We start from the raw sequence: 26777 nt of genomic DNA, 5'->3' as shown, positions 1-26777 counted from the left end.
ACCACTTACCTGTGAAGTAGTGGTGTATGACGAACAGAAACGAAAACTGTTAATACTAGCTTCCGAGCTATTGCTCTTTCTCTCATATGAGTGCACACAAACTCTCACAAAACAGAGTCATCTGGTGAAAGACCTCTCTCACACTACCTTTCTGCCCGCTCCATGCCTCGCGCCTCCTTCCCTAGCCCATCCTCCCCCTCCCTACCCCCTTCCATCTACCTTGGCAGCTGCTTTCAATAATAAATATCCAGTAACCAGTCTTGCTGCTACTGCAGGCACGCACATTTGGGTGTCTGTGTGGTTGTGTGTGAATGTGCGTATTCTTACTGTTAAAAGAGCAAGTACTCAAAAGCTAGTGTTCATTGTTATCTATAATGAGTTTCTGTGCACCACCCTTCTGTCCTCTTTACTATAAATTTTTAATCTCATAATTTTAACCCTGTGAACCTCTTCTAAAAATGTTTTGAGTTTATAGGGGGCGTATTCTCAGAGTTTAGTGACTAAGTTTGGGTAGTAACAATTTGTTAACATCTCGAAAAATTTAAATAACTGGCCTTTCTAAAACTATATTTGATTTGCTGTTTATTGCAATGTTTGTGTAATATGGAACCAAAACAAACTTGGATCTGGTAAAAATACTAATGAAAGGTCATTAACAAACACAAGAAAGAACAGATGGCCGTAAGATGGATCCTTGTTGGATACTGACACAGCTTAATAACAGGACTCTTTCCTGTTGACACCCTTTGTTTTGTACCATTTTGTCATATTCCCTGTTAAATCATAAAATTATAATTTACTTAAAAGGATATGGTGGAATCTTATTAGCACATTTTTGAAGGGACCACTATTTTGAACATCATACTACTGAAAAATACCTAATTTGGTAAAGATTGTTTGTTCATTGGTGAAAATGTGGGATTTAAGGTACCATGTTTGGAGTACACACCTCCTGGTGTGCTCCTTCAATAAATTAAAATTCAAAATGTGCCTTTTTAAGAACACATTCGGAATATCGCAACCAGAACCTCTCAAAACAGTGTCAGTATTCAAGAAGCAAAAATGTGTAAAATACAGCAACATGGGCTAAATCCAATAAATTGAACTTGTACACTTATACTATCAGCCATTTGGAATGCAGGGCAGTTATGTTACACAAGAGCATGACCTTTAGCATCCAAAATACGTACCTGGCATGTGTTGTGGAAAAAATATAAAAATACACTAAAATCGCAACTTTTATTACACTTCTCAAAACAAATGAATGTCATTCATTCAGCATAGCTCCATTAGCAAATCACTACTGATAAGTTAATAGGTATTGTCCTTTCAACAAACTATCTTAAACTGACAACACTATAATACAAGAAGATACAATGTGTAGTCCTAACTTCACAAAAGTTTGGAAAACATATAAATACTTGAGTGTTTCTTTTGTGCCTAGTTAATATGTCTGTCACTTCCCTGTCAACTCAAAATTCAAAACACAATGCTGAAGTGTCCATTGCTTCAGTAGTTTTGATATTATTGTAACTGACAAAGATTCTAGTTCATTCTTGTCTTCACTTTCTTCTTGTTTCTTTGCCACGTGTTCCTGCAACACTTCCTCAATTGTTATGGACTGACAAGATGGCAACACCTTCATCACATTTAACATATTAGTTGAAGCTAAGATAGCCAACGTTTTCTTTTTGCACCATTATTGGCTGCTATTGCTCAGCTGCAGTTCCTTTGTTTTGTGACACAATGTCCTCTATAAGCATCTGATGAAAGTCAGCCTTCTTTAATCAGTTTGAGAGTGCTTTCTTGCACGGAATCTCTGGCACTTCTTATAAGATGCATAGTGTTCAAGAACATTACCTTTCTCATTCTAGTATGAAGACAGCCCAGCCTCTTACATACAAGAATCTTCCTGTGTTTTCCTTTCAGGCGTTTTATAGTGCTGTGGTCTAGTGACTGAAGGTGACTTGTAAAGGTGGGAGGAAAAAAAATTACATTTAAATTATATAGCTTTGTCTTATCTTGGGAATGCACTGCACACTGTTCAATAAACAGGATGTTTGGCCGCTTCTAATACCCAACCTTCCATCCCAGGCACATAATAATTGTTCGAATGTAATTGTTGTTACCCATGCTTTCGCATTAGATAATTATTTGCATGGAAACATCCACGCATTTTTAAAGCATTGTGGACTCTTCACCTTTTCAATTATTATTGGCATCAAATTTTTTTTTGTTCCATTTTCATTACAACATAATAAAACAGTTAGCCTCTCTTTTAAATTTTCTGCTGTAGCCTTTCTGTCCTCTGAACTAGAGAGTTTTTGAACTAGAGAGTTTTGTCTGGAAGGAGGTGAATGAATAAGCCAATTTCATCTGAATTGTGGCTGTACCTTTCTATGACTGATGGAAGAGTATTTTTCCATGACTGAACAGTGTCAATGTTTACGCTTCTAGTCTCACCTCAAACTTATTTATACACAACAAGTTCTTGAACCTTTTGATCCTACTGTTGAATGCTTTGAAATCTTTAAGTAATAATTTTTGTGTGAAATATATGACCATCATGCACTCAATTTCATTTACTGTTTCTCCTTCCAACCAAGCTGCTTCAGTTACTTTTTGTGTGCTCACTAATGTATTTAATTTTGATGGAGAAATGTTCAGTTTTCATGCAGTATCATCAACCTTCACGCGTGAGTTTTTGTCCACTTTCTGAATAATGCACCATTTTTCATTGTTTGTTAACTGTCTCACTATCTTTTTGTCCATGATGTATCAGTACACTGTTAAGACAACAACAACAACAACAAAACAAAAAAAAAAACAAAAAAAAAATCACAGTCTACGTCAGTCAGAAGCTAAACGTGAACAAAGAACACTAGCAACTGAGCTACATGCTAATAAATAATTATTATTATTATTGTTAGTCTGCTACAGAAGTTGGAAGTTGTCAGAGTTACTGCCAGCTAATATGAATTACTTTGACAAATCATTTCTACCATAGCAGATGATCTCTGACTTGCAAAGCTGCTGCCACTGAATAACACTGTCTGACAGCACATTTCTGCGCCCCACATCTGCAAATGCCCTACTCCCGCCACACTCAGAATTCATGGTGACAAAAGTTGCAGCAGCCAAATAATACAGTTACTAACTATTTTGAACATGCTAAAAGGGGTGGAAGAATGTATAAATGTTTTAACATGTGTTTGATGCAAATTAGGACTGGGACTTCCAAACATGAACTTACTATGCGGGAAAAGGCGGTAATGAGGGACGTACAAACACGATATTGCTGTATTGTGATTCACATAGTCAAATGGCTTTGATAGATCACAGAATATGCCAGTAGCCTGTAATTTATTGTCTTAAAGAATGAAGTACATTGTCGTTGTATGTGTAAATAGTCTTTTCAGTATCAAAACCCTTCAGAAACCCAAACCATGACTGTAACAATGTATTACTTGTAGTTATAAATATAGAAGGAAAGTTCTGGTAGAATGTAAATAATTTAAAAGTAAAAGAGGTCACTTGTGGAATATGAGAAACGTTCAGTTATCAACAGGCACACAAAAAATGGAAAGAAAACTTGCTACCTTCCAGGATCAATCTTTTCTCAAGATAGTGTGTACACACACACACACACACACACACACACACACAAATAATCACAAAATCTCTGTGCCCCTACACAGTATCAACTAAACACACATTGCTGTGATTCAGTTTGGCATGGGGACTTCTTGGGGTGGGAAAGGGGGGGAGGGGCAGAGCCAGGAGGCAGGAAAGAGGAAAGAGGGCTCATGGTGGGTAGGTGACAGCTCAGAGAGTGGCAGCTGGTTTGCTGGCTAGAAATGTGGGAGGAAAGGGTGGCAGGTGTAGAGGCTAGCCTAGGCTTGTGGTGCACCAGTGGTGGTAGTGACCAGCACACGGTGAAGGTGGCATGGAGATGTGAATTGGGAGGGAAACTGTGGGGTGGAGGGTGTGTGGACAGTGGTTAACAGAGACTGGGTCCAGGAGGATTACAGGAGCAAAAGATTTGTTGCAAGGATAACTCCTGTCTACGTAGTTCAGGAAAGCTGGCGCTGTATAGAAGGATCCAGGTGGCATGGGTTATGGAGCAGCCATTGCTCTCGGTGGTGCCCATTCATTGTGGCACACAGCTGGTTGATTGTCATACTAACTTAAAAAGCTGTGCAGTATTGCAGCATGACCTGGCTGCTTTCTTGGGCGGCTTTGCCACTGGTAGGATAGGATAATCCCATGACCGGACTGGAGTAGAAAGTGCTGGGTTGGTGGATTGGGCAAGTCTACCACCTGGTTCTTCCACAGGGATATGACCCCTGTAGCAAGGGGATGCAGTGGGAATGGTATAAGGATGGACTCGGATGCTTTGAGGTTGGGTGGATGATGATGTAACGGCGACCGGAACAGTCGCGGGGTAGTAGTGACAGAAACGTGGCGGGACCCGCGGACCGGCCCGCGAACAACAACACAACTGGAGAGGATGGACACAACCAACGGAGGACCTTACGACACAACAAGAACAGACAACAGAGTAACGAACCAAACAAGACAACCATGTCCACTGGAATAGTAACACGAAGTCAATACGCTGTCTGAGACGATATGTCCTGAGACGCAACACAATGTTAGACTGTTGGCTGAGCGTGAGGCAGGCGCTTAAGTATGCTATCAGGGGCGCCGCTATTAGCCGCTGGGACCACATGTTTCACTGTGGCGTCCTCACACTAAAAGCCACTACAACTTACGGCGCGATGGTGCAGAGACCTCTATGGATCTTCAACGTCCATGGCGTTTGGCGCAGATTCAAATTCCGCGGTGCGCGGTACCAGAGGTGATGGAATAGAAAATGGGTGGAAAGGATCATGGGTAGGATGTCCTTCATTTCAGGGCCAGTGAATGTTGATAAATAAACAAAGCTCTGGTGAAGGATATGGACCGGTTGTTCCAGTTCAGAGTGATATTAGGTGATGGGGGGGGCACTGCTTCCTGGGGTGGTGGGAGGATCAGAAGTGTGTGAGGATACGGCACAGGAAATTTATTGTAGACAGTGTTTGGAAAGAAGTGGTGGGGTTAATGTGTCTCTGGGAAGGCACCACTAGGCAAAGGAGTTCTTGTCATTGCAGATACACTGTCAGTAGGTGTCGAAACTGCATGGGTGGATTTTTTGGTGTGTGGAGGGAGTGACAGCTGCCAAAATGCCAAATGATTTGGCTGAAATTTTCGATGTAAAATTTTGAAGATGATAGATTGTAACTCGCATAAAGGTAATACACAGAGTTGCAGACAAGCAGAATAAAAAGACTACTACACACTTACCTTTTGATAAGAAAAGGAAGCGCACACGCACACACACACACACACACACACACACACACACACACACACACACACACACACAAAACCAAGCACACTTTATGCATACATTATGGCTTTCTCCAGCCACTGTGGTCAAAGAGAGTGGTAACAAGTGTGTGTGCGCGCGCACATGCACGTTCGCATGTGCGCGCGCAGAAATGAAATTCATAATTGAAACGAGACAAGTAAAGAGCCCAACGCAGGAGGCAGTGTGCAGCCTTGTTGGGAAACGACGTTGATGGATGAAACAAGGAAACAAGTGGCTTGTGGTCCGTAACAAGATGAAATTTGGATCCATAGAGAAAAACACCAATGTTATGAAGAGCATAGCTAATGGCCAAAGCTTATTTTTCAATTTGAGAATATTTTTGTTGGGCATCCGTGAGCATTTTGGGGCATAAGCAATGGGTTGTTCAGAACCATCAGAAAAACGGTGCACAAGGACTGCACCAACCCCGTATTGAGAGGCGTCTGTGGCAAGAACAAGATGTTGGCCAGGTCGATTAGTAGCCAGGCATGGGGCCTGTTTCAGCATAGTCTTCAATTTCTGGAAAGCCTCATCGCATGATGCGGACCAGTGAAAAGGCACGTTTTTATGCAACAGGCGATGCAACGGCTGAGCCACCGAAGCAGCAGACGGTAAAAACTTGTGATAGTATGCTAATTTCCCCAAGAAGGCCTGCAGTTCCTTAACAGATGTAGGGCGAGGAAGGGCATTGATCACAGTGACAGTTTGCTGAAGCAGACGAATACCGTCCTGAGAGAGTTGAAACCCCAAGTATGTGATAGGCGCCTGAAAAAATTTTGATTTCTGAAGGTTACACTTAAGACCGGCAGCGTGTAAGACATGAAAAAGTGTGCAGAGATTTCGAAGATGTTCTTCAGTGGTGGAGCCAGTGACAAGAATGTCGTCCATGTAATTTATACACCCAGGGACAGGGAGCAATAATTGTTCCAAGAATCGCTGAAAGAGAGCAGGGGCACTGGCAACCCCGAATGGCAATCATTGATATTGATAGAGGCCAAAAGGCGTGTTTAAGGACCAGGAACTGTCAGGAAGCAGAGTCGAGAGGAAGTTGGTGATAAGCTTCTGACAGGTCAAATTTAGAAAAATACTGGCCTCCAGCAAGTTTAGTGAACAATACTTCAGGTCGGGGCATAGGGTAAGTGTCGATGAGGCATTGAGCATTTACTGTGGCTTTGAAATCGCCATTGGGCTTAGCAACAATGATGACAGAAGAGGACCACTCACTGGAAGTGACAGGAAGCAAGACCCCTGAAGCAGTGAGATGAGCCAGCTCCCATTTGACCTGATCACGAAGGGCCACAGGAATGGGCCGAGCCCTAAAAAACTTAGGCCGAGCAGTGGGTTTGAGCATGATATGAGCTTCAAAGTCATTTGCACGGCCTAACCCAGGAGAGAAAAGGGACAAAAATGTCGTCGACAAGAAATCCAGTTGAGCATAAGGAATAGCATCAGAGACGATATTGACAGAGTCATCTATGGTGAACCCAAAAATGCAAAAGGCATCAAAACCAAAAAGATTCTCTGCATTATTATGATCGACGACAAATATGGGAACAGTGCGAACGACAGATTTTTAAGATACCTCAGCATCAAATTGTCCCAAGAGAGAAATCTGTTTATGGTCGTCCGTAATTGCCTAGCAGCAGGTGATAGGATTGGAGAACCCAACTGAAGATACGTGTGAGAATTGATGATAGCAGCAGCAGAACCAGTATCCACCTGCATGCAAGCATCCCGACCAAGTATTTGGACAGTGAAGAATAACTTCCCTGAAAGGGAAGAAGTACCATTGACTGACAACACAGAAGCAGAATCAGCGTCACGTTCATGAACATCAGGAATGCGGTCGGATTTGCAAACGGAGGACACATGACCCTTCTTTTTGCATTTGTGACACACGGCCCAATGTTGAGGACAATCCTCCCATGAATGTTTCGTAAAACACCGTGGACATGAAGGAAGTTGCCGGGGGTTTTGCTGCAGTTTCTTAGAGGTTTGTTTACGGTTAGGCTGAGGCTCAGCTTGGGAGTGTACTGCGGCCACGTCAGCCGGCAGGGACATGCCACATGCTTCATCAACATCGCACAGAGGTTGTATTTCCCCGACGTCACCCCATGCCTCTATTTGCGCTCCAGCGACGCGAGAAATTTCAAAAGACTGCACAATGGATAGGACTTCATCTAGAGTCGGATTTGCCAACTGAAGGGCATGTTGCCTAACTTCTTTGTCGGGTGCTGGCCGGATAATAGCATCCCGTACCATGGAATCGGCATAGGATTCTTTGTGAACTTCAGTAACGAATAGACACTTTCTACTGAGGCCGTGAAGTTCAACCGCCCAAGCGCGATAGGATTGATTTGGTTGTTTTTGACAACAATAAAAGGCAACACGAGAGGCTACCACATGCGTATGCTTTTGAAAATATACGGACAGAAGTGAGCACATTTCAGCAAAGGACAAAGACGCAGGATCTTTCAAAGGAGCCAATTGTGACAACAACCGATACATTTGAAGTGAAATCCATGAAAGGAACAGAGACTTACATGTTTGTTCGTCCGCGACATGAAATGCCAAGAAGTGCTGTCGAAGACGTTTTTCATAATCAGACCAGTCCTCCACTATCTCGTCGTAAGGAGGAAAAGGAGGTATAGATAATGACGAGAGATGTCCCGCATTGGATGCCGCGACAAAATCATGAATCGCCGATGTGAGAAGCGTTTGCTGTTCAATGAGACCTTGCAATAGTTGTTCTAAAATAGCCATGGAAACTTGTGGGTCAATGATGAAAAAGAAAAATTCACTACCTCATCGCCAATTGTTATAATGTCAAGTTGAACAAATATATTTTGAGGATGACACAATACATGTAAGTCACAGATCAAGTAAACAAAGTAAGACGTATGTACACTGTAACATTCAAATCACACTGAGTCCCAGTCTAGCGGCTGCTGGCTGGCTGGCCGCTTAGGTGGCGCGGCTGCTGCATAGCTGGCAGACAGCACCGCATGTAGAGGACACGCGTAACTGCGGGGCAGTACTTTGAAAGATCAGCGAGTCACAACACTTACACTACTCGGCTACCATTTTTATCTTTTTATCTACGTCTTCAAACTAAACATTTATGTAAATTTACACACATTTGTATTAAATAGGTCTTGACTTTTCCAGTAGACCCCATATAAATGCTGACACTGAAAAATTCAAAACCCGTTTAATATAAACATTAGACTTCAGTGGAATTTACATCCTCAAGTTCAAATATTCTGATAAACTGTAGGAGCAGTGGCTGATAAGGTACTCTTCTAGTCAGGATATCTGAGGATTTTCAATTTCCTGTCTGGTGTCTGTTACTAAGCTCTTATAGACTTTAGCATCAGAATATAAAACACCATCCTGGAGCCTAAGTGTGGATGTTTAGTGTATATGGAAATTATTTTTACTGCTAGTGCTATCATTGTGAATTTCACTGCCCATCCTAAATTTGTTGAAGTTGTTAAGCACAAAAAATTAGGGAGTAAACACATTGCCACACAAGTGTAAGAATCTCCCTGCAGATGCTCTGCATGATATTGGGTTATCAACTTTAAATAAGACTTTTACTGTACACTTTTTGACCTTACCTGCATCTCTCCAGAAGATTATAATATGACACTATTGAGTGAAAGAATGCTAGCAGTCGCATCTGCAGGTCAAAAAAAGTGAGACAGATTTTAAAGTGCAAAGAGACCTGACTTTACCATCCAACTGGGTGACCTACCGTATCTAGTATATGTCCATTGATTTTTCACTTCTGATTTTTATTTGTTTGGAATTGGATCATATAAGTCTCTGTACAGTTAAGGATAAGGTATTTGCAGGTATGGATGTGTTAGAGCCCTTTATCGTGATACTTGTCATCAAGAAACATCAAAATGTTTGAAGAGCCCTCCCATGTTCTGGGAAAATCATTTAGGTGAGTAGTCAAGAACATGAATGGGCAGGCACAGAACATTGCAAGAGACCACATTTCACATTTCCTCACCCCCAATTTGTACTCACTCCTGTTATATCATTTGTTAATGTGATCTCCCATATCTGTCATTATGTGATATGAGTTGATAAGTGAATAAATGACTTTCATTATACTGATGCTGAGGATATGGAAGAAATAATTCTAAAACTGTGTGCTTCTTTATTTTCAGATGTTTGTGTATGATGAGTACGGGTCTGTGAGTGTGGAGATGAACATCTTCCTGCTGATAGTGGTGGGCATTCTTGTGAATGGGCCCTACGCCCTAATCACCACGGCAGTCTCTGCAGACTTGGGCACACATGAGTCACTCAAAGGGAGCTCCAGGGCATTGGCCACAGTCACAGCCATTATTGATGGCACTGGTTCAATAGGTAACCTGAAAAACTTTATACTGGTTGTTTGTATTATGATAGAAAATAAAGTTTGCTTCAAAAATAGGTAATACGAAAAAGAATGATTATATTGTAAACTAATAATGATTTCATACAAGAAAATGGATTGGAGCACTGAGATGGAAAAGCGAGGGAAAAGTGATGAGCAATTTCAATTGTTAAAAATTACAATTTTCTCAAAATTGAGAGGTAAACTTTGGCAGCAATATCTTTTCTGAAAACTATTGTCCTCTTCTTACAGTGCAGGTAGATATGTAATTAGTGCAGTAATTCCACTTTTTTCACTCATTGGCATGTTTCTCCTAAGTTGGTGTTTGAAATATTCAATTGCAAGGTAAACTTGTTTGAATTAGATGGCTGCTTTGACAATATTATGAAAATGATAGTTGCTACTCAGCATATAGCGGAGATGCTGAGTTGCAGATAGGCGCAACATAAAGACTGCCAAACCAACCTTTCAGCCAGACAGGCCTTAGACAGAGTAGACAACATACACACCCATACTCACTCACACTCACACAAACGCAACTCACACTCACATGACCACAGTCTCATGCTGCTAAGGCCAGACTGTGAGCAGCAGCACTTGATGGGAGATGCAACTGGTTGGTGGGGGTAAGGAAGGAGGCTGGGATGGAAGGGGGAGGGATAGTAGAATAGGGGTGGGAGACAGTAAAGTGCTGCTTGTGGGAGCATACAGGGACAAGATGGGGAGAGAGGGTAGGGCAGTTAGGTGCAGCAGTGAAGCTGGGAGATTGACAGAGGGCTGGGAGGGGGGACAGCGGAAAAGTAGAGATGTAAAAAGACTGTGGGTGTGATGGTGGAATAGAGGGTGTGTAGTACTGGAAAGGGGATAGGTGAGTAAGGCCAATGACTAATGAAGGTTGAGGGTTATGGGAATGTAGAATATATTGTAGGGAGAGATACCATCTGCAAAATTCAGAAAATCTGGTGTTGATGGGGAGGATCCAGATGTCATAGGCTATGAAGCAGTCATTGTAATGAAGAATATTGTGTTGAGCAGTGTGCTCAGCAACTGGGTGGTCCATCTGTTTCTTGGCTGCAGTTTGTCGGTGGCCATTCATGTAGACAGACAGCTTGTTGGTTGTCATGCCTACGTAGAATCAGCACAATGTTTGGTTGCGGCTTAGCTAGTAGATCACATGACTGATTTAACAGGTAGCTCCGCCTTTGGTGGGATAGGTGATGTTTGTGACCTGACTGAAGTAGGTGGTGGTGGGAGAATGCATGGCACAGTCTTGCATCTAGGTCTATTACAAGAATATGAGCCATGGGACAAAGGTTTGGGAGCAGGTGTTGTATAGGAGTGGACAAGGATATTGTCGAAGTTCAAAGAGCAGCAGAATACTACTGTAGGAGGGGTGAGAAGGATAGTGTGTACGGCATTCCTCATTTCAGGGGCATGATAAGAGGTAGTCAAAGCCCTGGCACAGAATGTGATTCGGTTGCTCCAGTCTTGGGTAGTACTGAGTCACCAGGGGAATGCTTCTCTGTGGCCGGACAGTGGGACTTTGGGTGGTGGTGGGTGCAGGGGTTGTGTAGTGATGAACAAGGATATTTTGCAAGTTTGGTGGGCAGGGGAATAACATGGTGGGAGGGGTGGGAAAGATAGTGGGTAAGACATTTCCCATTTCAGGGCACGAGAGGTAGTCGAAACCCTGGCGCAGAATGTGATTCAGTTGCTCTTGCCCTGGATAGGACTGAGTCACAAGGGGAATGCATTTCTGTGACCAGACAGTGGGACTTTTGGAGGTGGTGGGTGACTGGAGAGATAAGACTGTATCTTTATGACTCTTCTGAGATGTGAATCCATTCAAGTGGACCAATTTTGAAACAAGGGACTGATGACCTTGCTGTTTGGTCCCTTCAACCCCAATCAGCCAACCAACCAACCATCCTTCACCAACTCGAAGATCCTATTCAGTGGCGTCGCCACATGATACCCTCGCCCAGCCAACCTCCACGTTGCCAATGCTCACCACCAACCGTTTTTCTGCCCTGGATTTCACAGGCCGACAGAGGGAGAGTGCTAACATCTCTGTAGATCTCTTGAAGCAGCATCCTCCATCCTCTGTGCCCTGTAGCAGTGAGTCTTTTAAGGCTGGCACTCGGCAGCCACTGAGATGATACCCCTTCATTTTTTCGCTCCTCCCCTTTCTTCATTACGGCTCTCCTTCAATGGAATGTTTGTGCCTTTGATCAAACAAAGAGGATTTACAGCTGCTCTTAGATTTGCAGCGTCCACTTTTTCTCTGCCTCCAGAAAACAAAATTGCGCCCTCATGACCGCTTTGAGCTTTTGCATTTCTTCCCGGTCCATTTTGACCTTCCCCTCAAGGACAGCATTCTGTCTCGTGGGGGAGTCATTCTGCTCATATGGGAAGACGTTCGTAGTCAACCTGCCTTTAAGCTGTTGCAGTTTGCCTTTTCCTTCCTCACTTTACCTTTTCCCTTTGTACTGCTTAATCCCTCCATCATTCGATATCACCAGGGCAAACTTCCTCCAACTTATTGGGCAGCTACCTCACCCCTTTCTGCTGCTCGGTGACTGTAATGCACACCTTCCCCTTTGGGTTCTCCCAGAACCTTTCCCAGAGGTGCCCTCTTGGCTGACCACCTCAATCAACTTAACCTCTTCTGCCTTAACACAGGAGCACCCACGTTCCTTTCAGACTCCTCGCACAGCTATTCCCATTTGGACTTATCTTTCTATATTGCTCAGCTTGCCCACTGTCTCGGTTGTTCTGTTCTCTCTTGACACATACTCGAGCGACAATTTCCTGAGTGCTACCCATTTGCCGACTCCTACCCCAAACTACGTGCACACCCAAATGGCAGCTTACTATGGCCGACTTGACACTTTACTCCTCCCCCTTGACCTTCGATGAACAACATTTCTCCAGTTGTGATGGCCAGGTGAAATATCTTACAAATGTTATCCTTACCACCACAGAATGTTCCATTCCTCACACTTCCTCTTTACCATACTGTGTCTCAGTCCCGTGCTGAACTGAGGCTTGCCGTGACACAATAAGACTTTGGAGATGCGCTCTCCGCATTTTTAACCATCATCCTATGATGGCAAATTGTATTCATTATAAACAGTTGCATGCACAGTGTTGTTATATTCTTCAGGATGGTAAAAAAGCCAGGTGGATTTCTTTTAACAGTTCCACTCCCTCTTCCGTCGTGTGGACCAATCTCCGGCGGCTCTCTGGGACCAAGATCCATTCCCCAATTTCCAGCCTGACAGTGGCAGACAATGTCATAGTGGACCCTATTTCTATCTCCAACACTGTGGGCCACCATTTTATGGACATTTAAAGATCTTCCCACTATCACCCTGCCTTTCTCCATTGGAACCCAGTGGAGGAGGTTCAGGCGATACTCTTCTCTTCTCAGAATCGTGAGTGCTTCAATGCCGCCTTTACTAAGAGGGAGCTGGATCATGCTCTTGCTTCATCCCAATCCTCTGCCCCAGGGTCAATTTGGTCCTACAGAACTTGACGTGTAAATAAATAAATAAGGAGAGTTCCCACAGCTGTACAATTCAGAAAAGCTGATGATGTGGGAAGAATTCGATGAAACATAGCTTGATGCTGCACAGAGCCCACTATCATGTCCTTGCATTCTCTCACAAGCGACACTGGTGTCTTCCACCACCAACCCTATCCTGTTATTCCTCCCCCTCTCCACTCCACATGTCTTCCATACACTCACTACTCATCCCAGCGAAGATCATTGCTCACCTCAGGTCCAGTTACAGTTGAGCCTTAGTGCCAGGAGACATAATGGCTGGCTGTGTGTGTTTTTTTGTCCACATCTGATGAAGGATTAACATCTAGCAGTCACCATGTCCCTGTCTGTCACTCAATGCCTCTCTGTGTGGTGAGTAGCTGTGATTCTGGAATGATTGCATAGGCTCAGTCGTAAGAAAGACAGATGGCAGACTTTGGTATATTTTCTGGATACTGGGGAAATGCCTTCAGACTACAAATCAGACTGCTTACAAATCACTGGGCCTTCAATCTGCAGAGTATGTATGTTGATGTTCTACAGACAGTAAGGGCAAGAAATAACTGAGATTTCTGCTCCTGATATTCTGCAATGTTCTTTTGCATGTTCTATTTTTGATTCTTAAGCACACAAATTTAGTAGAACAAAATGAACAAATATACAGATTATTAAATTTAAAGGTATGTGGATGTTGTTATTTCATGAAGCTCTAGGGACAAGTTTCCGTAACTTAAAACTTCTCACAAACTTAACTACATTTATCTACTTGGCAAATGTTATGAGCTAATTTGTCATACTCGTGTATTTGTTCTCTCAAAAGGTGCTGCAGTTGGACCCTTGTTAGCTGGTGTCATATATTCATACGGCTGGGAATCGGTGTTCTACATGCTGATGGCTTCTGATGTATTAGCATTGCTGGTACGTACCATTCGCATACTTGGTAACACTGGACATTTTGCTGTATCAAGACAACATATTTCCATTCATTAATGACTTGTGCTATAATTTCTGGTTTAACTTATCACTTAGAGGAGGAGTAACAATTGCACAAAAGTGATCCTTGAAAATGATACATGGCGTTCAGCCACAACCATCTTGTAGATGCCTCTTTAATGAGTTGGACATTTTATTATCTGACCCTTCACAAGATGCATTTTGTGCAACTAAACCAGACATAAAATTACTGACAGATAGCAAAGGACATTTTTAAATGTAGCCTAACATAATTTCTTTGAATTGCTCCTTCTGTCCTAGATAAATATTTAATGAAAACTGTTAGCAGAATGTGTAGCTTAAAAAAGCTTAAATGTTTCACAAATTACATTGTTAGTATTAAAGCAATACCTTAACTGCTGGCAGAATTAACATCCCAAGTCAACATTTGTGATGAATTAAAACTGCCACACTCCTTCATTTGGCAGGCAGTGAGCTATGCAATTTGTACTTAAGTGAACCATGCTCATGGACAAATAAGAACTGACACCACATACATTACCTCCCATTAGAGAGTATAAATGTCGTATCTGCACACCAACTGAGAGACCTGTCCTTAAGACCACTGAATTCTAATAATGTCATGAATGATGGCCTCCATTCAACACTGAACATCAATTTTAATTATAAATCTACCTTGTTTTGGTGACATCCAGTTTCAGCAAACATTTGCTGTGTTTAGGTCTACAGTGGAAATAAAACACTGAAAGGCTTGTGAAACTAGGAAATAAAGTAAAACACAGCATATCTTCTCCAACAGCCACACACGGTAAAGTTTTCACTGTATGCCATTGACAGTAACTGTTGGGAAAAGATTCATCAGTTCGTACAAGTAGTCTTCTTGTTGTGCATTTTTCTACTTAATAATCATCGCAGGAGTGAAGGGAAATATTCACCTTTCAGGCAAGACACTTAAATAGTAGACAGATCCCTAAATGCATTTGCCCCCATCTCCCCCTTTATCCTCATTAAATTACACTTGCACAGGCGCATACACCAATATTGTTGTTTGCATGATTCTGTCTCCTCACCAGTTTCACATTCCTGGCTTGTCTCCAAGATACTTCTCACCCACTCCACCCAACACAACCTCAATCAGGCTGCAGAGCCTGGACAATGTAATCAGGCAGAGATTTCTAATTTTGTGGTTATGTGTGTGTGTGTGTGTGTGTGTGTGTGTGTGTGTGTGTGTGTGTGTGTGTTTCTTTTTTAGAAGACAAAAACGCTTTCAAAGAAGAAAGTTCAGCAGTGTTTTCACCATCGTCTTTGTTCCTCTTGACTGAACTTTCCAACATCTATCGAACATGAGAATTCATGTCAAGCTGGGAAAGTTGTGTAAGAACAATTTTTATCAGATAGAGGTTGACATTTGAACATTGGTGCAGTAAGCCCAGATGTTAGAGCTAAGTCAATATGATAGGAATGAACTTTGTGAATACTTGTGCTTTCAGAATCGACATGTGGACTTGGACACACTTTTTCTGTAATTTAAAACGATATGGCAGTGCTACAAGGAAGCTATGTTGTTCTCAGAAAAAACTCCTTTAGCAAAATTCTTTTCAAGGGTAATAAATTTAGTATCACAATCTTGCTGTATCCACGTGTATAGATGTGCAGAAATGTTGTCTGACCAACATTCTGTGCCCACCAGTTTCCGTCCTGCACTAAAGGAGGATTCCCCAAAGGAAAGGTGGCATTCATCATCTTTTTGGCAGTAGTTTGTCAGCTAATAACCAAGATGTGATACTTTTGCATACCTTCACAGATATGAGAATGACTCAAAGGCTTTTTGACTGAAAGAACTGAGGGCATTATAATGGACAGCAAATGTTCAAAAGAAATGAAACTAGGTATCAGGCATGTCCCAATGTTCACAATACGTGTAAATGATTTATGATACAGGGTCAACAGCACTATCAGATTGTTTATTAATCATGCTGTTGTCTACAGTGAAGTATTATTTTTTTCGATCATAAGGAAATGCAAAGAGATATGGATGAAATTTCCTTTTAATGTAATGAATGGCAGCTGTAAGTACATAAATGGAAGATAATGCCCAAGATAGGACCCAGCAGGATCATATTAAAGATCTGGGGAATGTTTTATAATTTAAATATTTTTGGATAATACTGAGAAATTGTACAAAATGTGATGAACATGTAAAATCTGTAATATGTAAGGTGAACAGAAGACATAGATTCTTTGGAAACGTTCTGGGATAGTGCAGTGCATCAGTAAAGGAAAATACATACAACACACTAGTGGAACCAATACAAGCATATTGCTTCAGTGTTCATATTACTTATCAAGTAGACATAAGAACAAACTATGAACACATTAAGAGATTTGTTGCTGAGATGCTAAAAATGTCAGAGTAGATAATTCAAAAGTGTAACAGAGATACTAGGGGAACTAAATTGGGTATGCCTGGAAAAAGGATGGTGATGTTAACACAAAAAGCTGCTAGGTAAACTTTGGAAACCAGTGTTGGAGAAATAGTGTGCAATGATTGTGCTGCTACAGTTGTACATCTCACCTAAGAATCCTGAGAATAAGATAAAGGGTATTAGTTCCGGCAGTATGTAAATAATTTAGGAGTAAAAGTAACAATCCACCAAATACTAGAGTGTTGAGTCACCCACTACCTTGTAAAAGACTCATTCAAAAATGAACACAGTTTTCAGTCTTCTTTATGTGCCCATCAACGATTCAATGCCTCTAACATTCAGTGAGTTGTTACCTTCATTCCTAAATTATTTACATAAAGGAGATAACAGTGCATAGGGAGGCATTCAGTCAGTTATTTTTTCTTCACTCAATACACAAATAGAATAGGGCAGAAAATGTAATATTAGCTCCTTGGCCCGCAAAAGGAGGTTAGTTGATGTGATTGATCATATGATTCTGCAAGGATTACAAATGGCCTCTGGGATTGTACTCTGTGGTTCAGGGAGCATAGCACAAAACAAGTTTTACTTCACTGTGCTTATGCTGGTAATATCAGTTTTAATCAATTGTAGAGAGGCATAGAGAAGCCAAAGCTTTGGGCAGCCATGATGTTTTAACTAGACTATACAACTAGGCATTGTCACAAAGTGAGCTGCAGTCACCTGTTGTCTGTATCAAGGAGGGATTAGATAAGTTATGCGAAAGCAGCATTTGTAGTTAATATCTGAATACAGTCAAAAGCAGACACCATTCCTATACGGCTATGTAGATAAACAAGGGAGTAAAAATAACACTCAGTTTGCAAAGCAGTGCATATGGCCCAAAAATAGCAGAATTAGTGAAACAAGTACAGGTAACAAGTCACTGTATAGTTCAGGTGCTGAACCTTCAATATACACATTGAGAAGAGTGAAAATATTGCTGAGATTTCAACAATATCCTTCCTCCTCCAGAACTAATGTAACAAAACGTGTGCATGCGAGGCTCCCACTTCCCCCCCCCCCCCCCCCCCCCCCCCCGCCCCACACACACACCCTACCCCCCTACCCCCTTACACACATGCACGCACGCACGAACGCACGCGCGCGCGCGCCCCCCCCCCCCCCCCCCCCCACACACACACACACACACACACTTCATTGTTCCAGCATTTGGGTGAGGGGTTGTGTCAGGTAGAGTTGGTGATTCAAGCTGGGACACAGAGTTAATTGTTTCACTGCTATGTCGTTCCCCGGGTGCTGTGGTCATATGTATGAACACCGCTTGGGTTTTCCAACAGTGCTATTGTGTCTGTATGTGTCCTGAGCTGCCTACCTCTCACAGCTGCAGACAAGTTACTTCTCTATCTTGGTGAATGAAAAAGCGTTGAGTACTTACCATTGCAACATATGTGCCTCATTGTGCGCTATCATTTGCAAACACTTGTTTCGATATCTTGAATCGTTCCTGAGGTATGGCGTTTGTTACGATGATGATTCACAGATGCGCAAGAAAGTGAATAGGCGAATCGCGTGACTGTCCGCCAGATATAAAATAGTAACTCAAGAACCTTTAGCTTAACTTAAAATTCACCTTTTGCTGTCTGTCAGTCATTTTATATCATTAGTTAAGATTTGGTAGGAGCATCATTCAGTCCGTTTTGAGTTAAGGCACATTTGTAAACAGTAATGAAGGCCATCTTTTCTTCTATTATTATAATTTATCCAATCTGTTCTCCAATGGATTATTTACAACTACTTTCAGATTTATAATTTGTATTGTTGTGCTGCAGTTAAAATATCTCCTTCTTTTCTCAGTTTTCTACTAGATGATCATGGCTGAATGCTACACATTTTATGGCACACTTTCATGCAATGAAAAGTCACTGTTTTAAAAATGAGTTACCCCACAATATAACTGTGTATGACATTGCTGGATGAAATTTTTTAAAAAAATGTGTTTACTTACTTATTTTTGTTTCTCTCAGAGATTTGCAATGAAATTAAATACAAATTTGGCTGAATTAGGTTGCTTAATTTTGAATATGTTACCGAAACTTTTGAAGATTCTGTGATATTAATTCTTGCCTATGCTTTAAGTATACCTTTTGATGTACAGAATTTAATATCACATCAGCAAAATTTTCTGCAATCTTTTTGTTGTTAAGTGTGATGTGAGCCATTTGTATGTGTACTGCCATTTCTCTCACGGAATGTTATGATTTACACAGTCAAATGTCTTTGATAGGTCACAAAAACTGAGTGGTGCTGTTTCGTTATGTAATCCTTGTAAAATTTTGTGCATGAGCATGTAAACACCAGTATCAGTTCAGCGGTGTTCCTGAAAGTGTGGCAAAGAATGGCTTGCGAGTCACCTACCTCCTGCTTGTGCAGCCCCATGCTAGTCAGTTCTTAGTGTGCTATCATGGGCCCACCACAGCCATGATGAGTGATTGCAGGGGCAACTGTCAGTATTGGGAACCATGCCTACCCTTTATGCATAAACATCATAAGATATAAAGTGCTAAAACATTTAGTTTTATTCAGTCATTTGTCTCAAAGTGTTGTACTTACATTAATGAGATATTCAGATATTTAGGTTTGATTTATTTTACTAGGTCTTGACAAGTTCTGCGATATCAATCTTAATTCATGTTGTGCAGAACCAATGTTGATATTCCAATGACTCACTGGGTTCTGAATTACACTTAGCAGGTTTAATGCACTTCATCAAAGAAAGTTTATATAATTTTGACTCAAAAAGAGTCTGCAAGTTTTAGGACTTCAAAAATTTCAGAATCCCTTTCATTCTGGATAGCATGAATGGATCATTTTGCAAACTGTGCCCTTCTCAAGAATCACTTCTGGCACTTCAAAGACTGATGTTCATTGTATTATTAAAGAAAACTGTATCAGATTTAACATCTTTAGAATGACTGTGAAATGCAATGGAGACTCCATCACTAATAGAAGTAATTTTTTTTAAAAATTCTCCATGTATTCTTGTTTCAGTTCACAGCAACTCAGGAAAGACACACATTTTCCGTGTTTAGTTGCAACACAAACACTGTGTGCAAAAAAAACTAAAAATTTTCCCACACTCAACCAACAAATTTCAGAATGAAGCAGCTTATCTTCATACAAGGCCTGTTCAAGAAACTCAGGAACTTTGTCCACAAAATTTTTCTACACTTACTTTTTACCTATTGTGCATGGTCTCCTTTGAAATACTCTCCTCCACAATTGATGCACTGTTCCCAACACCGTCTCTATTTCCAGAAGCAGTTTTGGTACGCCTATATCTGGATCGAACGAAGTGCCTTCTATGAATTTTCTTTTACCTCATCTCATCTATTGTCCTTTCAGCTTTGTCCTTGCAGTGGGGTTTTCAATTTTGGAAGTAAAAAATAAATAAATAAAATGTCCGTAGGGGCCAGGTCTGGAGATTACGGAGGATGAGGTAGCACAGTGATTTCGTTTTTCGGTCAGTAGTCATGCACCTACAGAAATGAATGTGCAGGTCCATTATCATGATGCAAGAGCCATGAATTGTCTCATCACATTGCAGGCTGTTTCCTTCACTCATTTTCTTGCAGGCATCGCGACACGTTCCGACTGTACCATCAATCAACAGTAGCCCTTATGTCATGAATTCATGATGAACTAATCCTTGCCGGCCGAGCGGTTCTAGGCGCTACAGTCTGGAGCCGCGCGACTGTTATGGTCGCAGGTTCAAATCTTGCTTCGGGCATGGATTTATGTGATGTCCTTAGGTTAGTTAGGTTTCAGTAGTTCTAAGTTCTAGGGGACTGATGACCTCAGAAGTTAAGTCCCATAGTGCTCAGAGCTATTTGAACCATTTTTTGAACTAATCCTTCAAAGTCAAAGAAAACTACCAGCATGGCTTTGACATTTGACCTGATCTGACAAGCTTTGTTTGTACTTGGAGAACCTTGCCCAACCCATTGTGAAGATTGAACCTTGGTCTCAACATCTTAACTGTAGACCCACATCCCATCACCAGTCATGATTCTCTTAAGGAACATCTCACTCTCATTTGCACGCTCCAAAAGGTCTTCACAGATCGCAAGGTGAAGATCTTTCTGTTCTTAACTCACGAGATGTGAGACGAACTTGGTCGCAACACGAAGCATTCCAAGATGCTATGTCAGGCTTCCATAACATGATCCAACTGAAATGTTACTTTCTTCTGAAATCTCTTGGACACTCGTTTCTCAGTTGGCACAAACGATTTTTGATGTTCCTGAAATGAGCATTGTCAGTAGACATCAAAGGGCGTCCTGAACGAGGGTCACCTTTAACTTCCGCCCAGCCATTTTTAAACTTTGTGAAACATTTGTAACACTCGGTATGGCTTAAGCACTCATCACCATAGGCTTCCTGCATCATTTGGTGTCTCTGTAAAGGTTTTTCTCGAGTTTCACGCAAAATTTAATGTAGACGCATGGCTCCTCTAACTTCTGCCATTTCAAAATTCGCAAACTGTGCTACACAATGTTCAACTCAATACAGCACGAACAATAACAGACATACAACAATGAAACTCGTGGCAGTTACATATTAAACATAGGTGTGTGCAGGGATAGGGATGCCAACTGCATTTCACTCCAACACACCATTGGAAACAAAATTATCAATGTTCAGAAATTTTTAAAGAGAGCTAGTATTCTGCACCAGTTTCTTTCAAAAATAGTTCAAATTTTCCATGAGATACTGATCAATTTTCTCCATGTATTTTATTCATAATTTTTATTACACCTGTCATTGTGAACAGCATTCTGACACACACACACACACACACACACACACACACACACACACACACACGCACACGCAGTGCTCCTTGAACAATAATGCAACGAGAAGTCGAATATTTTACTCCGTTTTTCCTTAACTGATCAACGAAATTGTTTTTGCTACCAACCATAGCTGGTGTACAATCGGTAGAAACTGCACAATATTTTTTAAAACTACCAATTTTGTCAACATGCTTTTTAATTACATTAAAAAACAACCAAACCTGTTCTTCTGACTAACAGAACTACAGTGAGTAACAATTCATGCACAGAAAAGTCATCCAATATTATGCACATAAAAATTAGTAGCCAACTAAGATCTTTCTGATCAGTACTCTGGTCCACGTATACAAAGAATAATAGTGACAGTCTGCAATGAAATTGTTTAACTTTGTTTTACGCTGTGTACTATATCAAGAAATCAACTTTTTATAGTATTAAGGTACAAAGCATCTGTCTTAAAGTGTTCAGAGGCATCGTCATAATCAAATACCTTTGCCATTTTTACTGCACATTCTTTCACGAGTAATGTGTTGCTGAAGCATTTCTAAGCTTTTGCTAATTTTAAACATACCACATATGATGCAGTTAAAATCTTTTCTTTAAGACTTGATAGTTCAGGCAACTATTCACGAAAGTGCATAGTTGATTGTGAAAGTGACATCCATGTGTTTCTTCATGGAGCAAAGAGAAATGTCAAGAAAAAGTACTATCTTTGTTTTGATGCAAGCATTTTTTACATATTAAACAGTGGGGTTTTTCATAGGAATTGCTTACAAAAAAGTACTTAATCTTGGACTCGTCATTGAAAATGCATTTCTCAGCATTCTTAAGAACTGTAATAGCAAATTAATTACAGTAATAAATAAGATCAAAACCAGAATAATAGCCAACCTGAATAATGAAGCAATATTAAGGATAGTAGATCTGAACAAAATGCCGAGAGCAAGGTGACTAAAAAAGACAGCAATGCCTTTCCAAAGTCAGACAATGAGTGAAGGTGCTACAACTTATGATTTGAGGAAACAGTCTAAGGGATGCTGCCCCACTCAACTGCCGACAAACAAGTGTACTGAAGCTGTGGCAAGGTCATAATGACTCTGCACATGTAGAGTTTTATGGAATACTGAGAAACCCCACATTTCCATTTTTTGACAAAGTCAAGTTACCTATGATTTTGTACTTTAAACACATAGGCTGATGATATGGAGAAATCTGTGCACTGCTGCCCCCGCCTGCGGGGCCACCCGCATTTCCACCCGCGCCAACTCCGCCAGTCAGCCCGCATGCTATTCATTCGTTTCTTTCTTCAGTCAACTCAAATGAATCGAGATGCGTCATCGTATTTTATATATTTCTGTCTGGTACATAGACAGCTAGCACATACCTACTTGAAGTTACAGCCAGTTTAGTGCTCTCAATATGTTATTCTGTTCAGTATTTGTTCGAGAAAAGTCACCAATATTCTACTGTTTTCCTGTACAGAGAACTTTTGATATGTAGCTTTACAAATACAGACTATTCACCGAATAGGAAGCTAGTTTACATACAGAAGCAGAAATATTAAGAATGAAAAATGAATAAGTAAAAAATCCTAGTTGTAGCAAGTGTAAGTGTGAAGATTAGTCTAGGGTGGGAGTGATCAGTTGATTGTGAAGTATTAACAATAGTAATTCATCGTAATTTCTCAGTAAAAATATTGTTAGGAGACTCTTAACAATATTTTTACTAATAACGTAACAATGGTTTCCCATATTTAACTCCTATTATGAGTTAGGTGTGGGAAACTATTGATTCATATATCTCTGGTTAAAGCGACTTTCGAGAAGATTCCTAAAAATGCATTGTTACTATATAGGCCCTCTATCAAATGCACTAGACAAGAACAGAATCGACACAAATTGTCGGATGACGTTGTCATTGGAAACTCTTGGCATTGTCTTCTATATGTATATAATTAGTTTAAATAAAACTTCCTTACACTTTGGATGTGACTTGATTAGTTTTATATTACGGTAAAAGTAAAGGTAGCTCAAGATATCTTTAGTGCCCCCTCCTTGAGGTTTTTCCCGCCACTGGAACTGCTACACTGATGTATACAATTGGCCAACATGTGTCAAAGAAAGAATCATACGTGGTGTATAATTCCAAAGAGAATGGAAACTAAGCATACTATGTTTGATTTTTGTCCATACTAGCAACAAAGTATGAGTTATGCAATGATGTATGCTTATTTATTACAAAACATTGAGAAAACCCACATGTTCACTAAATAAAATTTAACTTAACATCAAGAAAACATATCAAAAATGTCTCAAGGCACGGACATTCTTTTCTCTATGTTCATTTTAACAAAAACTGAGAAGAAAACTGGAATTTCAGCATAATTTTAAGAAAGAATATTTTTTCTATCCCCTGAAAAGTTTAGTTTTTTGGACACATGGGGTTTCTCATTGTTTCTATTCATCTGGGATGTTAAGTTTCTGCTTTAAAAAAAAGAGCATATTTTGTTCATTGTCTGCAGCTTTATTTTAATGTAACTTAATTTGTGTATCTCATTGTTTGTTGCTGGCAGAAGGGTGATAGTGCTACGTTTCTTGGTAGGTGGCCTCTACTTCACAGTCTTGAATCAGTTGTCTAACAATCAACCATGTGAAGCATAGGTAGTGTTGAAGGGTTGTGTCTGTAAATGATATTTCACATGTTTTTGTTCCTCCTCCTATGTCTTAAAAATACCTTTTCATTCAGGGAAACACGAAATACCAGAGGGGATACACATACAGTAAAATGGGTGTAAAACCTACTGTCTTTGGCAGTGCTGGTTAACTAGTGTACCTTCAAGAAACAATCATCCTTCATCTCAATAAAACAAACTTTGTTACCACTTTGGTTCTCACCTGTTCCACCTCCTTTGATTGTGGTGGTAATGAAGCAAGCTTTCAATGGCTCATTACACCTGTACACTACAATGATTTTTTACAACAACTATGTCAGCAAATTTTTCTATCAATTACAAAATTTCCAAACACACACATCACAGTTTACCTACATTCCACCCTAAATGATGCTTTCACACAGATGAAAGTCAGTCCCTCGATTCAGAGTAGAGTGGTGTCCCAATAAGAAAGTGGGAGCATGATGCATTCTATGCTGAGGTGGATGGAGAAACCTTTGCTGTGTCACCAATGTGTGTCCTGTCTCAGTTCCACACAACATGCTCCAGCGCTTGCTTATCCTGGTAGTAACTCTGGGGCCACTGCCACTATTCTTGCTTCTGGCTCTCCCCAAAAAGATTTATATGCTTGGAAAACTATTTTTGCCACTTCTTGATGTAATAATTATGAATATGTTTGGTATATGCCATCCAGAATGAGCACCAGAATGGCTAAAGGCTCTGTCAACATCTAATTTGATAACTGGTGCAAAGTGTTACATGTGCACACTACACTCAGATGTCACAGAATGATGTTATCGGCTGTAGTGTTGTGTGGTGAACTGCCCATCACTATTGCACATCCCCTAACTGCCCATCTTCTTAAATGCCAATCTTGGCTTTCCATTACAGTGTTCATCTCCTTCAGCAATTCTGTTTTTATATCATCAGTGGTGGCAAAACTATGTCCTTTCATGGTTCTCAGAACTAGAAGGAAGATGCAGAAGGCCATTGCTTCATGCAGATGGTGCATAACTTCTAGGTAGTATTTCTTCTTGACTGTACAACTGTAAGGCAGTAACCCACAGTAACTGAAGAAGACAGTGAGAAGAACCTTAACATCTGATCAAATCTGGCAAATTTTTTGGGTCTTGGCTCTTTAGGCAGTTTTCATGGGGATGATTTGACCTTGGCTTTGATGTCGTATCCATATACCCATGTTTCGTCACCTGTTATAACCTTCTTTGACATCTCCTTTGGTTGAAATATGTCAATTTCAGAACAAACTTTACTGCTACATGTCTCATGTCCAATCCGAAAAAATTGCTTGGCTTGAGCTGAAGGATATGCCAACATCAGCAACCACTCTCATGTAGATTTGATGATTTTCCAGGATCATATTATTTACTTCTTCCACATTGTTATCAGTAATTGATGTGCTGGGGTGGTCATCGTCAATGTCTTATTGACCTACTGTGAAACATTTATACCACTAAACTCTTGTCTTACTAATGGCAGACTTGCCAAAAGCCACAGTCAACATTTCAAACATGGGGCTGCATTTTATTCCACTCTTCAAGCAAAGTTTAATGCAAATTTTCTGATTCATCTGTAACATAACTAAAAATTTACTGAGCACACAGAAACACGTATAACCCTTTCGACTGTCAGCAGTAAACTAAATATTCAAAACATCTGAAAACGTAAACATACTTCAAAACGTATGTACCAATAAGATAAAAAATTGGATGTATAAGGCTCGCGAAGTTAAAAAGTTCCGTGTCCTTTTTTATCACACTTCACATCTGGAAAAGCCATTTGCATCACCATTCATATCGTTACAGAGCAATTATCTTTCACTGTTTTTGCTGTGTATAAAAGACTCTGTCAAAGTACAGTTCAATAAGAGACAAATGCTTCTCTCTTTTACAGCTTTTAGTACGTCTGGTGATCAAGGAATTCACTCAAAGGCGGCGCAGGACTCGACAACACATAGGTTAACTTTCAGCAGTTGTATTCCTTCATCATTCTGGAAGACATCAGCCAGAGGAAATTACTAAAATGAAGAATACTTTCATGCAATGAAAGTATTTAACATGCTGCCTTCCAGGATTTTACGATCTGAAAACTTTCAGAAAACTGGATGTGTCATAAAAAAACAAAAAAGCTCAACAGTTCCTCAGCTACAAAGTACATCAGGATACTGTAATCTCCACAGCATATTGCTAAAATGAAGCAGGAAAACAATTTCCAAGAAATACTTACATTTGCATGCAATAAACCATTTTTATATAAAAAAAATTCTTGTGTCCTCTTTTTTTAACTCTGTGGTGATGGAGTTATCGAAACACAAAGAAACAAAGAACAAAGTACAAATATGATTTTAACCACCACAATGTTATGAACATTTAAGCAGTAAGGAGTGTTCCCTGAGACTGCAGTTGTGTGTGTGTGAGAGAGAGAGAGAGAGAGAGAGAGAGAGAGAGGCGCCTTACTGGCCAAAAGCTTTATTTGTGACAGTCTTTTGATGTGCCT

General features: G+C 40.6%; 1 protein-coding gene across 8 annotated transcripts in view; it reads left to right on the top strand.

Annotated features, from left to right (window-relative positions):
• The window catches only part of LOC124711334 (glucose-6-phosphate exchanger SLC37A2), a 369968-nt gene extending 343432 nt beyond the window's left edge, over positions 1-26536 (top strand). For 5 of the 8 annotated variants that reach the window (XM_047241365.1, XM_047241361.1, XM_047241362.1 and 2 more), the window contains 3 exons: positions 9595-9796; positions 14174-14271; positions 26175-26536. In XM_047241365.1, the coding sequence (XP_047097321.1) occupies positions 9595-9796; positions 14174-14271; positions 26175-26243 (369 nt within the window). In that variant the 3' untranslated portion in view covers positions 26244-26536. The remainder of the gene's footprint in view (positions 1-9594; positions 9797-14173; positions 14272-26174) is intronic. The other 3 variants (XM_047241368.1, XM_047241366.1, XM_047241367.1) reach the window with 1 other exon arrangement.
• Positions 26537-26777: the final 241 nt, after the last annotated feature.

The sequence above is a fragment of the Schistocerca piceifrons genome, chromosome 8 (assembly GCF_021461385.2).
Source record: "Schistocerca piceifrons isolate TAMUIC-IGC-003096 chromosome 8, iqSchPice1.1, whole genome shotgun sequence".
Lineage (NCBI taxonomy): Eukaryota > Metazoa > Arthropoda > Insecta > Orthoptera > Acrididae > Schistocerca > Schistocerca piceifrons.
Note: the sequence above shows the minus strand (reverse complement) of the source record. Positions and strands in the feature narration are given on the sequence as shown.